At 38.0% G+C, this 16,259-nt stretch overlaps 1 protein-coding gene across 2 annotated transcripts in view; it reads left to right on the top strand.

Moving 5' to 3' along the window:
• The window catches only part of Stam (signal transducing adaptor molecule), a 54,388-nt gene extending 45,936 nt beyond the window's left edge, over window positions 1-8,452 (top strand). For both annotated transcript variants that reach the window (XM_050144756.1, XM_050144757.1), the window contains 2 exons: window positions 2,314-2,489; window positions 5,133-8,452. In XM_050144756.1, the coding sequence (XP_050000713.1) occupies window positions 2,314-2,489; window positions 5,133-5,400 (444 nt within the window). In that variant the 3' untranslated portion in view covers window positions 5,401-8,452. The remainder of the gene's footprint in view (window positions 1-2,313; window positions 2,490-5,132) is intronic.
• The last annotated feature ends 7,807 nt before the right edge of the window (window positions 8,453-16,259 follow it).

Below are 16,259 nucleotides of genomic sequence, written 5' to 3'. Positions count from 1 at the left end.
TGGATTCACTAAATATATGCAGCTCTTTGTATGTCAATCATGTTTTAGTAGACTGTGATAAAAAGCCCCCAAAGTAAAATGTATCATATCCAATGACTAAAAAAATTGTTTTAAACAAAAAGTGAATGTTTACTTACCTGTAAGAGGAGGACCTAAATGTGTGAGAAAAATGAGAAACTGTTGAACACCTACAAAACAGAATATTTATGTGTACACTCAGAGCGGCTTTCATGGGGAAGCTGCTCCTCCTTCCATTATCCTACATGTGTTCAACATGGAACGCCTTTTCCTCTTTCCACCCAAGACTGTTTAAGAGCCCCCTGGGCCATCAGTTGAGCAAGTTTTAGGTATAATTAGTCTGTTTTGTCCACTTAGAGCAGCCAAAACTTAGCTCAGATTTTCTTTTATGACCCATTTCCCATGAAACAAGAAACTACAATCTTCAGGAGGATGAATTCTCCACCCTCAAGTGGAGAATCAGGAGCTTGAATGGCACCTGTTCAATAGTGTCTGTCACTGGTTTCACATTGAATTTTCAAAGAATAATAAAATGTAGCCGTGAGAACTTGTTTAGCTGTGCTTATAATGGAGACCTTTGGGATTCTGATATGCATCTGTCATAAATCATTTAGTGAAATAGAGGGTGATTGGTTTCATGGTGATTGTGTTAATTTCTTAGCACATGAGAATTTTTATACAATGTATACAGTAGAATGTCTTTTCAAATATATAAATAGACTTTAACAGTAACTAAAAGAATGCTTGAAGACGGACTGTTTAAGATTTCAGTCAGCCTTGGTGGCTCATACTGGTAAGCTAATTGTTAAAAAGGTTGGCTGAGCATATGATAGTGCATAACTATAATCCCAATATACAGGATGAGGCAGAGGCAGGAGGTTGCTGCATGTCTAAGGCCAGCCTGTACCACATAGTTAGGCTGTACCAAGCCAGTCAGGATTGCAACCAACCTTCTTCAAGAAAAAAAAATGGAACTTCTGTCTCTTTACATTTAAATACAACAACAACAAAAAGAACAGCTTTTAGATATAAGAATTGGCAAACAAACCTAGCCTGCTGCCTGTTTTTGTCTAGACACAGCCCCTCCATTTGTCTCACAGACATTTATTTTTGCTTTGTAGCTTCATTCTAAACCTATAGATTTGAATACTACACCAGACTCTCTGGACCTTAGAAGAGCATTTCTTAACCCATATCTTCAGAAGTTAATATGTTCTCTATTCATTAAATTAGTTTCTAAAATGTGAGTTGTAAATACAGTCTGGGGCTCTAAAACAATGGATTCAAGTATACTTCCAAAGTGTTGTGATTCTCATATATTAAAACAATGGATTCAAGTATACTTCCAAGTGTTGTGATTCTCATATACTAAAACTTTTTCATGCAGTTCTGATCATGTTTTTTTCTTCCCTAGATCCTCCCACCTCCATACTCCCCCCAACTCCCACCTTCCAAAAAACAGACCAAAAAAAAAAAAAAAACAGAATAGAAATTAAAAAGACCTTTTGAAAGACCAACATGGAAACTATATCATTAATTTAATATAGAGGTTTTTTTAGTATAAGATGTATTTCTTTACTGCTTCTATGTGAAATTAAAATCTGTTCATGTAATACTTAAAAATAAAAATTTGTAATAGGAAGTAGGTTCAGTGGGTAAAGTGTTTGCCAGACTGGATGATTCCCAACTCTCTTGTAAATGCCAACTGGGCATAGTAACCCGCCTGTAATTCCAGCATGTGGACATATAGAAGGGATCTCCAGAGCAAGCTGTCTAGCTGTAGTACCCAATTAGGTGATCTTTGTGTTCCAGTGAGAGACCCTGGCTGTTAGAAGGTAGAAAATGTTCAGGAAGGCATCTGACATCAGCCTTTGGCCTCCTCATGCTCCCACCTACTCATACATACACACATTCCTGAAAACACACATACACTTTTAATAAGATTAAAAATCATCAGTCTACCAAAAACTGTTTTTCATAGAATTCCAACTGGTACAATAACATTTAAAAGAAGTTCTAAGCCGGGCGATGGTGGCGCACGCCTTTAATCCCAGCACTTGGGAGGCAGAGGCAGGCGGATCTCGGATCTCTGAGTTCGAGACCAGCCTGGTCTACAGAGCTAGTTCAAGGACAGGCTCCAAAGCCATAGAGAAACCCTGTCTCGAAAAACCAAAAAAAAAAGAAAAAAAAGAAGTTCTAATGTTTGCTATTTTTGTATTTGAATGCCTCTGCTGAATAAGTTTGGAATAGGCATTAAAATTGTGTAATGGAATCTTTCCTTATCACCTTTTGTAGGTATATCCAGGACCTGCTCAAAGTGGTACCTACCTGGTTACAGGGAGTGCACAGATGAGCCATCTCCAGAGCTACAGTCTGCCCCCAGAGCAACTCTCTTCCATCAGCCAGGGAGCAGTTCCACCTTCTGCAAACTCTGCTCTTCCTAGTCAGCAAACCCAGGCTTCTTACCCAAAGTAATTTGATTATTGGTTATTGGGGTTCATGTTAAAATTCTTTAATTGGCTCCCGTTGTCTGTAATCACAACAGAGATAAGAAAAACTGGAGGCTGGCATTGTTGTTCAGACTTCCCCGTCTGTAGTGTGCAGTGGGTTTTGTAAGAAGCCACAGCCTAATTCTTTTCCTTACAGCAAGAAAAGCTAGATTTTAAGAGTTCACTAGCACAGTGTTTCTAGGTAGCACAGGCACACTTTATAGAAAGCAGTAGTGTTTGCAAATGCTCCTATATGCACCTCACTGTTGTAGCACAGAGTCGTGAGCTTTAAAACAGTTAGGTTGTCATGTTTAGGGTGCTAAAGTGACGTTAAGGTAATGAAGCCTAGAACTCAGAGGCTATGGTGAAGATCCAGTTCCATCTTTATATTTAACACTATTGACTGACTTACTCCTTAAAATAACCTATGAGAGAGATACATTGGCACCTCCATTTTGTTAATGGGAAACTGAGATGTGGACTAAGGTTCCACATAGCTAAGATCCAAAACCAGGCATTCTGGCTCCAGAGATTGCTACATTGCCTGCATACTGAAATTCTTTCTCACAGTGTAGCATGTTTGGAATGATAGTGGGTGTGTGTGCATCATTACTATGCTCTGGGAATGTACTAAATGTCCTGTAAACACTTGCTGTCTCCCTTTATATTATACTCTTCTCAGTTCACAGTTCCACTGTTTACCTGATAGCCAAGGCTAAACCCTGCAGTTTATACAAGCTGTTTTCTTATTTCTCCTCTGTGTTGTCTGTTTATCTTGACAATTAATATATAACTATTTACTAATCTCCAAAATAAATCTTTTCGATTAATATCTTGATGTTATCCTTGGATACTAATAATTTCTTACCTAATCACCATGGCTGCACAGCTTTTTGTTCATTATGAATCAATCTGTCCATTACTACATAAAAATGAGTTGCTCATCCATGAAGACTCTGGTCCATTCATTCTCTAGTCCTCATCATTTTCTCCAGTGTAATCTCTCTCTGATCCTGTCATCCACAAAACAATGACAGATGTGCAAGCAGGATCTAATGGCACCAAGGAGCAACAGATAGCGATGAAGGAAGGCAAAAATGTTCTAGAGAAAATGAATCCAAGCTAAGAACTAACTAGAGAACAAGAAGCACAAACATTTAAAGAGCATGCCCTACAGAAAGCACCTGTAGAGTGCACATACACATACGTTCCTTCAGTGGCAGCATTAATGTTCCACTGCATGTAAGGTCAGGCACATAAGGATGTAGATGCTCATCAGGTATGGTCACAGGTAGATGTGCTGGTAATTGCTGTTGGGGGGGGTGCCTTTAGGCTGTTTTACTTTTAGGGAAATAGGGAGATGGTCATCTCACTAATACATTAAAACTGTTCTGTCAAGATGCTGCTGATGTCCATGTTGCCAGATTCTGTGGTCATTTCGCAAGTCTCCTACCCTGCTTTACACATTCCCTTCCCTATTTTTAATGTGTTTCAGTCCATTGTCACTTGGTTTCCCTTTTTGCTTCCTGCTCCTCATTTGCCCTTGCCAAATGCACCTTTATATCAAGAAGTCTTGGGCCCGCCCATTATATGGACGGCTCTGTTCTGCTCAGCCATTTCCTACAGGTCCTCTGAATGAGGATTCTTGGTGTCTGTTTTGACTCCTGCTCTCCCCTGGGACTACAGACTGTTTTCTTGTGTCTTCTAGACATCTTTCTTGGTGTCCAAACCATTCTTTCTTCTTGCCCATGCTTCTCTTGTTCCAGGCAGCTATAGTCCAAGGTGTAGTTTTCTCCTTTTAGTAAGTTGCCATTGCAATTATTTTTTTTTATCAATTATAAAACCAGACATTCTAGACTACTTGGACCTTATCAGATTTCAATGGCACTTTCTTCAGAATAGGGTGTGACTCTTCTCTTCTGTCTCCACTGTGACTCTGGACACCTGCCATTCTCACATCTGTTCCCACTCCCATGAGCCTGTCAAAATACAAGTCGTATCTCATTACCTTTCTCCTCAGAAAACAAGTGTGTGTTTCCCGTCACTCACAAGCGTAGCTCTGTGACTTGTAAGGTACTCACTGAATCTTCTGCAGCCCCTTCTCTCCCCTGCCACTTAATCTCTGTGCTGTTTGCTCATCTGCTACAGTTGCATTGGCCTCCTTTCTGTGTCTTGAACATATCGCATTCTAGAACCTCCAAGGCTTCTTTTCCTTAGCCTAATGTGTTCTTTTCTAGACTGCTGCTGATGGTTCCTGTGCTTTCCTAAGATCTTTCCTTAAATGACGCCTTAGTCTGAAAGGCCTCCCCCTTGCACCCTACATAAATAAGAATCATTTGTCCCAGGTACCACTGGTACTATTTACCATGGTCTGGTTTCTTCACTGTGACTAACCATTGACATACTATAAATTTATTGTCTTTTCTTTCTCCTACCAAAATACAAGCTCTTTAATAGTAGAAACTTTTCTTCCTTCATAGTATCCCAGTGCTTACATAACAGTGTGTGATACTTTAATAAATTATCAAATGTATGTAAGTGGATGTTTAATAGTTTTCATGTTTATATCTGAATGGGTATATAATTCATTATTTAGTTTAGCTAATTGTTTTCCTCCCTCCACAGTGCAATGGTTAGTTCTGTTCAAGGAAACTCGTATCCCAGTCAGGCTTCAATATACAGTCCTGCTGCTGCTGCTGCTGCTGCTGCTGTACCTGTACCTATTCCTGCTGCTGTACCTGTGCCTGCTGATGTCACCATATACCAGAACGCAGGACCTAATATATCCCAGGTGCCAAACTATACTTTAACATCATCAGCCCTGCCTCAAGGAGGAGGAAGCCAACAGCCACCTCAGCCACAGCAAGCATATTCTCAGAAGGCTCTGCTATAGGACTTGATGTTCCTCTTGGTGGCATGTTTTCTGCTGAATGCCATTGACAATGTTAGGAGATTCATTAACATCCTAAGATTTGTTTTTCCTCCACTCATAGGAATCTGTCTTGGTCAACAAGTTCAAGTACTCAAGAAGTTAGAACTATCTTCAATTTGCACTGACTTTTTAGAGGTCCGTCCCTCCCCCAGAGGAATGAAACTACTTACAACATTTATTTCCTTTCATAATATGAAGAATCGTTACAAGATTATTGTCTTGTAAAATTACCTGGTCTGCAACACTCAAAAGTTCAAAAACTGCTGTGGCAAATGTTATGTACATATATTGACATGTAACTTCATTAGTGACCATTTGAATTACAATGGTGATCATGTGAATATATTTAACACTGTGTTAAATTAATTTACATTGCTGTTTTATTTTAATCATGAACAACTACCATGTTTGCTAATGTTTTGTGTAAATTTAAGTACACTATCTCTTTAAGCTGCAAGAGAATCAAGTTGTAGCACATTGACCCGAAGGCATTGTTGTCCTGTTGTAGTGTCACATTAAATTGAACCTTTCTTTACTAATTGTGAGCAAAACCTATGTATGTTATGTCTTTCTGTAGCTGCTGCCCACTACTGGCTGTCTTCACACCAGCATACAGTAGCCACATTTTTGGTGCAGTTAGAGGAGATTAATGTTCCCTTTAAACTTTTGTATTTTGGCATGATGTTCCAGGTATTGTGGACCATGAGACAAAAATTAGTCTTTATATATTATTTTTCAAGAAGTAATATTGATTTTACTTTTCCCTAGTTGAATGTGGTGATTAGCGGTATTCTGGTTTTTTGGTAGCAGTGACACCAAAGATAGAAGCAATGCATAGAAAGTTTTCAACTGGGAAGAAAGTGAACTAACACTACGTTTTCAGAGTCTCTTGTAATTTTTAAGATCAAAACAAAATTTGATTCACTTGTCTTACCCCGCTAGTTTTTTAAGATATGTCTTTGACACATTGTATCTTTCAATTCTCATTAAAATGGCTATAAGTAGGTGTTTGAAAGTAATTTATATTCCTGACTTTTTTTTAATAGTTTATATATTTATTATTAAGTTTCAAACTGGAGTTTTAAGTTTTTCCCTCTGTCTGTGTCTCATTTGTAGTTCTATTGACATTGTTTTTGCTTCTTATTTAGGAGTAATTTTAATGAATTATTTTAATCCATACAAAAAGGTTTTCCACTGATATTTTAGTCATAAATATTTATAATTTCCCTCGTTGTGCTATACCAGTACTTAAATAATCTAAAATTTTGGTACCATATTTAACTAATAGAACTAAATTTTCCTCTTGTGAATGCAAATTACATTTTCATTTCCAAGACTTGTCTATTTTCTTTTTGACAAATGACTTCCATCTTTGGCAGATAATCTTAAGAGTGATTAATTCACAGGTTCATATTTAAAGCTCTTTTCCACCCTTAATTTTACTTGAGTTTAAAGTATGTCATCATCAAATAGTAAAGTTTTTAATTTACGTGTCACATTTTAGATATTTTTAAATAAAACCTTACTAGCAGTTAGACTATAATCTTTTGTTTAATTTAAATATGGTTTAAGTGATATACTTTCCTCTAAGTCATATTGTATTTTCATTTTAATAAGTTCCTATTTACAATTATATTCCCACTTTAATTTTTGATATCTTTGTGTGAAAACATCAACAAAATATTTTTTAGTATGCTTCTATAAGTTCATTAGTGGCAAAATGAAAAAAGTTACCACTTTTGTAGTGCGTATATATTTTTTATCATGTAGTAGAGTGTATAAAGAGTTGAATGAGTGATTGACTTTGTCTAAGTGACTTTACTTGGCTAAGCATGCAAATACTTGGTAGAAAAGTTCCAGTGAAAATGGAGCACTGGCCTTTCGCCTTCAAGTGGCACGACAAGGGTAGATGGGCTAATTGGGATCACAGATAGTTTTGTTTTAAATCCCATGCAAGTTGCATTTCGAGATAATCTTTGCTGTGTGTGATAAATTATACACTAAGTCTAGCACTCAGAGGTAGATAGAGACAGGTAGATCGCTCTGTGAGTTTGAGGCCAGCCTAGTTGAAAAAGTGAGTTCCATGCCACCCAGGCTACATGATGAGACCTTGTCTGAAAAACCAACAACAACAACAATAACAACAAAATTTTCATTGACAGCTGTTTGTAGTGGTCTATTTCATCAAAATATGGATAGCTGTCAATGAAAAATTTTAAATCAAAGTATCTGTAGAGTAAATGTCTATGAAGAAACTTTTTGGTTTGGGAAGTGTTTCTATGAAAGTGACAGCTAAATGAGCAAAGTGCAGTCCTGTGCTGTGCTGCAGGCCCTGTGCTGTGCTGTGCTGCAGACTCTGTGCTGTGCTGCAGGCCCTGTGCTGTGCTGTGCTGTGCTGTGCTGCAGGCCCTGTGCTGTGCTGTGCTGTGCTGTGCTGTGCTGTGCTGTGCTGTGCTGCTGCAGGCCCTGTGCTGTGCTGTGCTGTGCTGCAGGCCCTGTGCTGTGCTGTGCTGCTGCAGGCCCTGTCCTGTGCTGCTGCAGGCCCTGTCCTGTGCTGCTGCAGGCCCTGTGTGCAGCAGTGGATGTGATCATGTCAGTGTGCCTTTGCCGTGCACTGATAATTTTATAGACATTCCTGACCCTTTATCTTCTGTCACTGTTACCTGTCACCCCCTACTTGGGGATGAACATTTTTCTAATATGTGCCCAGAGATGCCCTTATTAATTACTTCTGAAATATTTTTTCTTTCCTCTTTGCTTTAATTACTTGCTCAATAAATCAGCATCATTCATTTCTAATATAGAGGACTTACATGTGTGACATCTGCCTCATTAAATTTGAAAATATCCTTTGTCCAGTGCTTAAGTTTGTGTTAGATTAATGCCCTACATAGTAAACTGTGCAACTCTAATAAATTGTAGGAATTTTTTCCTAATATGAGGTTTATTGGTATAATTGGTCAACTTTTCACCCAAAATACATTAAAACCAGTTTTATTTTTCTTGCCTGTTACCTCATTTTACTTACCAATTATATTATAATAATAATAGCTCCCTGTTAAAGCTTTTTATGTTAATAACAAAACTTAAGTTTGAAATTTTGATTCATTTGTTGTTTTCCAATGATTTTGTTAGGCTTTTAATTTTTGTTTCTTTGGTGTGCTGGGGCTTAATAACCGCCTGTATCTCTTATTGTGAAGAATATCTAGAAGAAACTATCTAAAGTGGTGTTTTCAGTTATCTTTCTGATATCTACTGTATTGGTGGTGCTGTGGGTGGTGCTTTACCCAGCAGCCGTCTGCACAGAGAAGTTTCAGTCCTACAGAGAGGCTTCTGCACCAAAGACGGAAAGAGTAAAATGTTGACTACCCAAACGTCCTTCTTCTACATTTACTATTGCTGCCATTTGCTCTATGTCCTTGTGTGTATTTATGTACATGTGTATTTGTATGTAGATGTACATGTGTGTACACACCTACTTTATTGAATGCATAAAAATGCTACAAATGGAAGCTGTATGCATGACTACTTCATGTTTCCTGTAAGAATAAGGACAGCCTCCCATATAATGTAAACCACTTTCATGTTCAGGAAAACAGACAGTGATTCTTAAGATATTACCATAGTTACTCTCCATGACCATGTCATGTCATATGTGTATGTGCTTCATTCTTCAATCTAGTATCCATTCCAGGAATATATGTCACCTATATAATGTCCCTTTACTCTGTTAATTAATTAATGGGGATTAATCTGGATAATCCCCATTGTCATCTTTCTGTATTCATGTTGACTTTTTAAGATCCACACTATGTCATAGAATCACCCTCATTCTAGATTTTTTCTTTGTAGTATTCTTTAACTTAATTTTTAAATGTCCAATGGAAATTTTTATTATTTTGTTTAATTTTTATGCTTTATTATAAAAGCATTGTAAATAAAAACACCAAGGTTACCCATACCAAAAGATCACACAGCCAAATTAGCTCTGTACAGTTAAAATAGGTATTCCAAATGGAAACTGGAGCTTCATATTGGGTTTTATACTTTTAATATCAAATATATTTTTGTGCACTTATCTACCACCCAAATCTGAAAATTTGTTCTCATTAAAGTTACTCTTATTCCCAAAGGATGTATTGATTAATCACAACCTACATGACGTAATGAAGCTACAGACTGGGAGATGTCTCAGCAGGTAAGAACATTTGCCACACAAGTTTGAGGACCTGAGGTCAAATCCCCAGAATGCATATAAAGAACTAGATGTAGTTGTGTTTGCATTTACCCAGTACTGTGAGAGGTGGCCGGCCTCAGTAATGTCGCTAGGCCTCCCTGGTTGTCAGCTTAGCTCCGGTTTCAGTGTGAGACCTGGTCTTGAGGGAATAAGGCAGTGAGTGAGTGGGAGAGAGCAGTAGGCTGGTGTCCTCTGGCTTCCCTGCGTGTGCATAAACTACACATAGACCACACATACATGTGCAGGAAGGCAGAGGAATGAATTCTCATGTTCATTTCAGAAACCACATTTAAATAACTGTGGTTAACTGTGCAGTTTCTGCTGTGTATAACTGACTAAACTTAGGTCGCTGAGGCCAAAGAGAGCTGCAGCTGTTTTCGTTTTCAGTAGCATTCAGAACTGAAGAATATTGTGCTGGAAACAATGGCTCGATTCCCCCATTCTCACCAAAGTCAGCTTTTCTCAGTGATTCACGCACCCATTGGACTCAAGTGGATGGCTTTGGGGTAACTTCATAAGTGCTATAATATATATAAGGACTGTATTTTCAGATACATATATTTGGTTTGCCTGTAAAAGATTTCTCCTTAACCTAATGCCAATACCAGGATGTTGAAAGGGCAAGGAAGTTCTCCCTTTTTTTTAAAAATCAGAAGTATTCATTTCCTCCAGTTGTTTACCAAGTTGGAGTCAGGTTGAGGAAAGCATAGTGAAGTTGCAGACATGTGCAAGATGTAATAATGAGTACCATTAGATTGTGAGGACTTGAGGTTAAGTCCTACTTCAGTTGATGGATTAAAAAATACAACTATTTACTGTTTCTTGGATGTATTCATTATACATGATTGTGTATCTTAAAGAGAAACATGATAGTTGAAAAGGTTCTTGGTTGAATTCATAGTATAGAGTATCTGCTAGGTAGGGCAGATCCAAAGTGGAAAATTAATAGAAAACATACATAGGTTACTTTTTGTCTAAACCAAAATTACTGAAAAACTAATGAACACACATTCAAAGGGGTTGCTAAAACTGACTGAAGAAGTAAACAAAGATACAGATAAATTCACTTTTAAGAGGCTTCCTGGTAAGAGGTCCATTCATGATAACACAAGGTAAGATAGTGGCATTAACTTTCGCTGCAAGTGTGTCAGTTTCTGTGTCATAAAGAGCTCTTGGGAAGGAAGTGCGTGATGGTGGTGATAGTACTTTGCATTAGACATAAGAGTAGATATATTTACATATATATCACAAATATGCACACACGTCCATTCCTCTATTAAGTGGAAATTTCAGTTTTTGCCCTAGAAATTCAGAGGACTATACTTTAACAGAGTTACAGCTTTTCTCAAGAGAATGACCTTGCACAGCTATGTGATTCCTCCAAGACCTGCCTTCTACTTACTTGGAATTTACAGTGCTTGTGTACCTACAGAATCAATTGTAGTCTCTGCATCCAGTCTTCTACGTCTTTCTGAAATATCCAGCTATCTGTCCTGAGTAACTTACTCAGGCCAGTTAACCTGTGCTAACGTAGATGACAGAGCATGTGTGGTGGCACCAGGTAGGGCAGCACTGGGAGTGCATATTCTAGCATAGCTGTGGAAACTTGCTTTCTGAACAGCCTTTGGTGATACTAATGCTCTAGGCAAGCCAGTGAGCCTTTTTCCGTGAGACTCCTGCCAGAACATACACTCTCTGACAGAGGGCTTTCTTTTTATAGTAGCCCTGTTTTATTGGTTCTGCACTGGCTGTAGTCATAATCATCATTGCAGTGTAGGGGCATAGAGAGTATTTGTATACTTAAACCACAGAAGAAAGGTAGCATACAGTTGATATTTTATTCTTAGTGTCCTAGTGTGCAGTGTGGTATTCCTGGTCCTCAGACAAAGAGGAAGTAGTGCACTTCTTCACCTCCTTCAGGTCTTCTGGTTGACAAGCTCAGATACTCTTAATACTGGGACATTGTTGTTTCTGTCCTTGGTGCTAGTTAAGAATGCATTGAAAACATTCCAGATGAAGCCCAAGATCAGCATCCTAAATAAGTAGTCAAGAAAAATGTGACTACATACTATTCCCAAGTTACCAATGCAAAATTAAATGTTGACTGTTAAATTGTTTCAGTGAACCTTTTTATTGTACTTGTGTCTCACACAATAATTTTAGAAAATACTAGGGTTTTGTTGTGACATTTTCATACTTGTATATTTATACTATGCTCATACTCATTCCCTATTACCTGTCCACGCCCACTACCCCCTGGTAGTTTTCCTATGTTCATGTCATTTTTTCTATTTTTTGTAGCTACATGAAAATATTTTCAAGGATAAAGCATATTGGTGTTTAATTTACCTCCTTGACTTTAGGAGATTAGATACCTTGTTGGTATTTAAATTTTTTCAGTTATTTTTTGTTATAATGGAGGCCAATAAAGATATAATGGCTGATTTCAAAGTACAGAATAAACGTGTTTCCTATTGATAAGCAGATGATTGAAGCTAGATTTCTTGGTTTGATTTTTGTTTTTTTGAGTCTGTAACCCAGGCTGGCCTTGAACTCTGGCCTTATTATCCCTGGTGTACCAACATGCCTGGCCAGCCCTTTTTCCTTTCTTTGCTTTTTTCTTTTTCTCTGTCTCATTGTAAATTCTTTCGGAAGTGGTCCTAGTATGAATGAAATACTCGTGGAGTTTATTCCTTCAGTGGCAGAATACTCGTGTGCCACAGTAAACGCAGACTTTACCTTTGCTGTTTTTTTCTTTCTTTACAAACAACTTATACTCTAATAGAACTTGGTGAGGTATTTTAACATCAAAGTGAATATCAGGCCACCTTTTATTTGTGTAGCCGTCAAGTGTTAGTTCAAGTGGAGAGGAGTCCTGTGGATTCTCAAGTTAACTTTTGAGGCAGAGGACTGTAGAATGGACAGACCTTGCTAGGCAGTAGTTCCAAGTTTTCCTGTACTGAGGATAGATAAAATGGACGAGTACAGAGTTTTATTATTCATGACTTTCATATGTTAATTATTTTCTCAAAATTATTAACATGATGGGAGAAAATTTTGTTTCAGATGTTCATCCAGAGTTTATAGCGATCGATCTACCCTGATTTGTACATTTGGACCACACAAAAATACCATCTTAAAAAAGGTTTCTAAAAAAATAATGAAATTTGATTTTGTCTGTGGGAAATCTTAAATTACTTAGTTCATGTTAAATGATTGTTTTATTTAAATGGCTAAGAAAATTGTTTGACCCCACCACCATCACCAAAGATGACAAGGAGAGGTTGATGAGTGAAAGAAGCTGTGTTCAGATGTGTGGGATGAGTTCTGTCAGAAGTGGACATCCTCAGGGATGAAATGATGGCAAGCACTCATGCCCATCCTTCGCTACGTCAAGCATCACTCTATTAAAGCTGAATAACTTAATCTAATTATTGTATTTGGTATCTTCTTAAAGTGTTATTTCTAAATATTCCCTTTACTTACCTGTGACTTACAAATCAAGTGCTATTTATTACTCCTTAGTTTCTTCTGTGAATTCCAAGAGCTGTCTTGAGAAATGTACAGTGCTCTCCAGAATGCTTCCAGCCAAGATTTTGTAGATTGTCCTTTAACTCTTGTGTTGACCTGCTGACGATACGTTACGTCCTGCTATAATTCGCACATTGTGTCTTAAAAGTGGCTGATCTGGGAAAAATCATGTAATAAAAATGCCTTCGGATTCATGGGGAAACTTGTCTAGAAACACAGCTTTCAGAAACCTCAACAGTGAATAAGTATGGGAACTTGGTAAATCCAGCACAGTGTCTGTCACACATGTTCAATGACTCACATGGAAATATGTGAGCATGACAATAAATTTGGCACCTCACCTCAGCAAAGAGCAGAAGTGTGTCCATGGGAGAGGGCCTAGCAAGAGTGACAGTCCGTGCTTATGTGGAGCTGTGGGAGAAGTAACCCAGCTGTGGGTAAGTGTGACTAAACCCTCCTGGACCTGAAGTTGCTGCCTAGGGTTTAACGTGTTTGCACGAGTGTTTTATGTATTCCAATGATGGCTAATGGTTTCCCACATTGCACCTTTTTTTTTTTCTGGATGAAGTCATGCATAAGCAAATGCAAATTTGCATTTTGTTCATATTCTTCTACCATATGTCTGCTTCTTGGATCAAACTTGTGTTTTTATGAAAATACAGTATCAAGACTCTAAAGGTCATGTTGGACCAGAAGGAGTGGCTCAATACTACTTTTCTCTATTTTAGGAAGACATCCTTTATCTGTTTAAGTAATGGGTAAGAACTGTAGATAACATCTAGAATCCAAAATGTTCTTTCCTCTTAATAGATAAGAAAAGCTCCCATTAAAACACCTGAACAATTAAGAATTATTTTATGTTTTCTCCACCTATAGTCTTGAAATAATACTCGCCAGTACTAACTACACTCTCTTTCAAAAAAGGGTGGAACAGAAGAAAATTGAAAAATTTAGGATTTAATTTTTTCCTTACCTAAGCAAGTATGACCCTTATAGTTAGTTGTTATTTTAATTTTGCAGCTGCTTGTTCTTATTTGATTAACTAGAATAAGCACAGGATTTTCAAGATTCATTAACTGCTCTAAGAATTTTGTTTCATCATTGCATGTCTGCCTGCAGACTGGGCAGTTTAATCATGTCAGAAGCTCATTTTGATATTAGAACATGAGTACTGAGTGAATTCTGCCCCAAATCAGTTACGCAGTACACTCTCAAGTCTTTCAAAAGGCCCTGAACCTGGGGTTCCCCGAGCTCATTTTTAATATAATTATGGATGTTTAAGAATGATGTTGGTATGGTTTAAGTGTGAAAAAATTGCAAGTTCATATGTTTGAATAAATGGCCCTCTCTAGTGGCTATTTGGAGAAGTTATCGTACTTTCAGAGGTCAGGGCTAGTTAGAGGAAGTGGGGTTCCGGGGATTGGCACTCGGGTATAACCCTACCCTTCGTTCTGGACAGCTCTCCTCCTTGATGGTGTCATGTAATAAGCAGCTTCCTAGTGCTCCATCCACCTACCAGCAGTTCTTCCCACCACGAGGGACTGTGTTCTCTCAAACTGTGAAACAAAATAATAAAACCGTTCCCAGTTACCCACAAGTTATTTCTAGTCAGGAATTTATTCACAACAGGGAGGCAAATTACCAAATAGAGATGCTGAATTTACAGATGAAGATCCCAGACTGCAGTTTGCACTGTTTAATCCAGGCTTTATGCAAAGTGTAGCATTTTTTCAATGGTGTTGCCATGTGGGATTTCCCTCCTTATGCTATGAATGTGTTTTATTGCCATTGGTCATTAAAGAAATTCAGCCAATGGCTTAGTAGAATAAAGACAGGTGAGAAATCCAAACATATAGAGAGAGTAGGCAGAGTCAAGGAGATGCCATGTAGCTGCCAGAAGGAGAAAGACGCCAGACACCAGCAGAACCTTACTGGTAGGCTACAGCCTCATAGAAATACACAGAGTAATAGAAATGGGTTAATTTAAGAGTTAGCTAGAAATATGCCTAAGCTATTAGCCAAGCAGTGTGGTAATTAGTATAGTTTCTGTGTTATTATTTGGGTCTGGGTGGCCAAGAAACGAACAAGCAGTCTCTACCTACAGTGTTGGGAATGTATATGCCATAAATGTTTTATGAAAAGACATTTCTAGTCCAAACTGGCTTGCTAACAGTCCATCTCCTAGTGCTGATCAGCAATTCCATGATGCCCCTGTCTCTAATATCCAATACTAGGTATAATCTAGGCTAGCCTGCTGTCTCTGAGTCCTAGAGATCAGTCTGCCTATTTTTTTTGTTGTTGTTGTTGGTAGTGGTGGGTTTTGTTTTTGGTTTTATGCAGCTTCAGATCACACTTTCTTGTTACTTGATCCATTTAATGATTGTGAATGATCTCAGTTTCTTTCTCAGAGAAGCCAATCCTAGTTGACGTCCTGGGAATACCACGGTTGAACCAAAGAAGCCTTAGCACTCTCTACACACATAAGCTATGATGTTTGTCTGAGTGTAGCTTGTTTTCCTTTAACATACTCTCCAGAAGCTTGTTTTCCTGCAAACAACATATTTATATTCTTAACTGTAGCTGAACAGACCTCTCTATATAATATTTGTCCATTCATGTGACAGACCACTGGGCCTATGGACACTTGAGCTGATTCCATAGCTTACTTGGTTATTGTGAACAGTGACTTAGTTCTGTCTCGACCCAGTCAGAATGACTATCAAAAAACAATATTAAGTATTAATAGTGTGTGGCAGAAGGACCCTTTATACATTTCTTTTTTATATTTTTTTTATTTTTATTTTATTTACTTATTTATTTATTTATTTTTTTTTTTTTTTGAGACAGGGTTTCTCTGTGGTTTTGGAGCCTGTCCTGGAACTAGCTCTTGTAGACCAGGCTGGTCTCGAACTCACAGAGATCCGCCTCATTTCTTTTTTTTAAATATTTATTTATTATGTATACAATATTCTGTCTGTGTGTATGTCTGCATGCCTGAAGAGGGCACCAGACCTCATTCCAGATGGTTGTGAGCCACCATGTGGTTGCCGGG

This window comes from Alexandromys fortis, unplaced genomic scaffold (assembly GCF_014885135.2).
Source record: "Alexandromys fortis isolate MF-2015 unplaced genomic scaffold, M_Fortis_MF-2015_v1.1 scaffold_52, whole genome shotgun sequence".
In the NCBI taxonomy this organism is placed as follows: Eukaryota; Metazoa; Chordata; class Mammalia; order Rodentia; family Cricetidae; genus Alexandromys; species Alexandromys fortis.
Note: the sequence above shows the minus strand (reverse complement) of the source record. Positions and strands in the feature narration are given on the sequence as shown.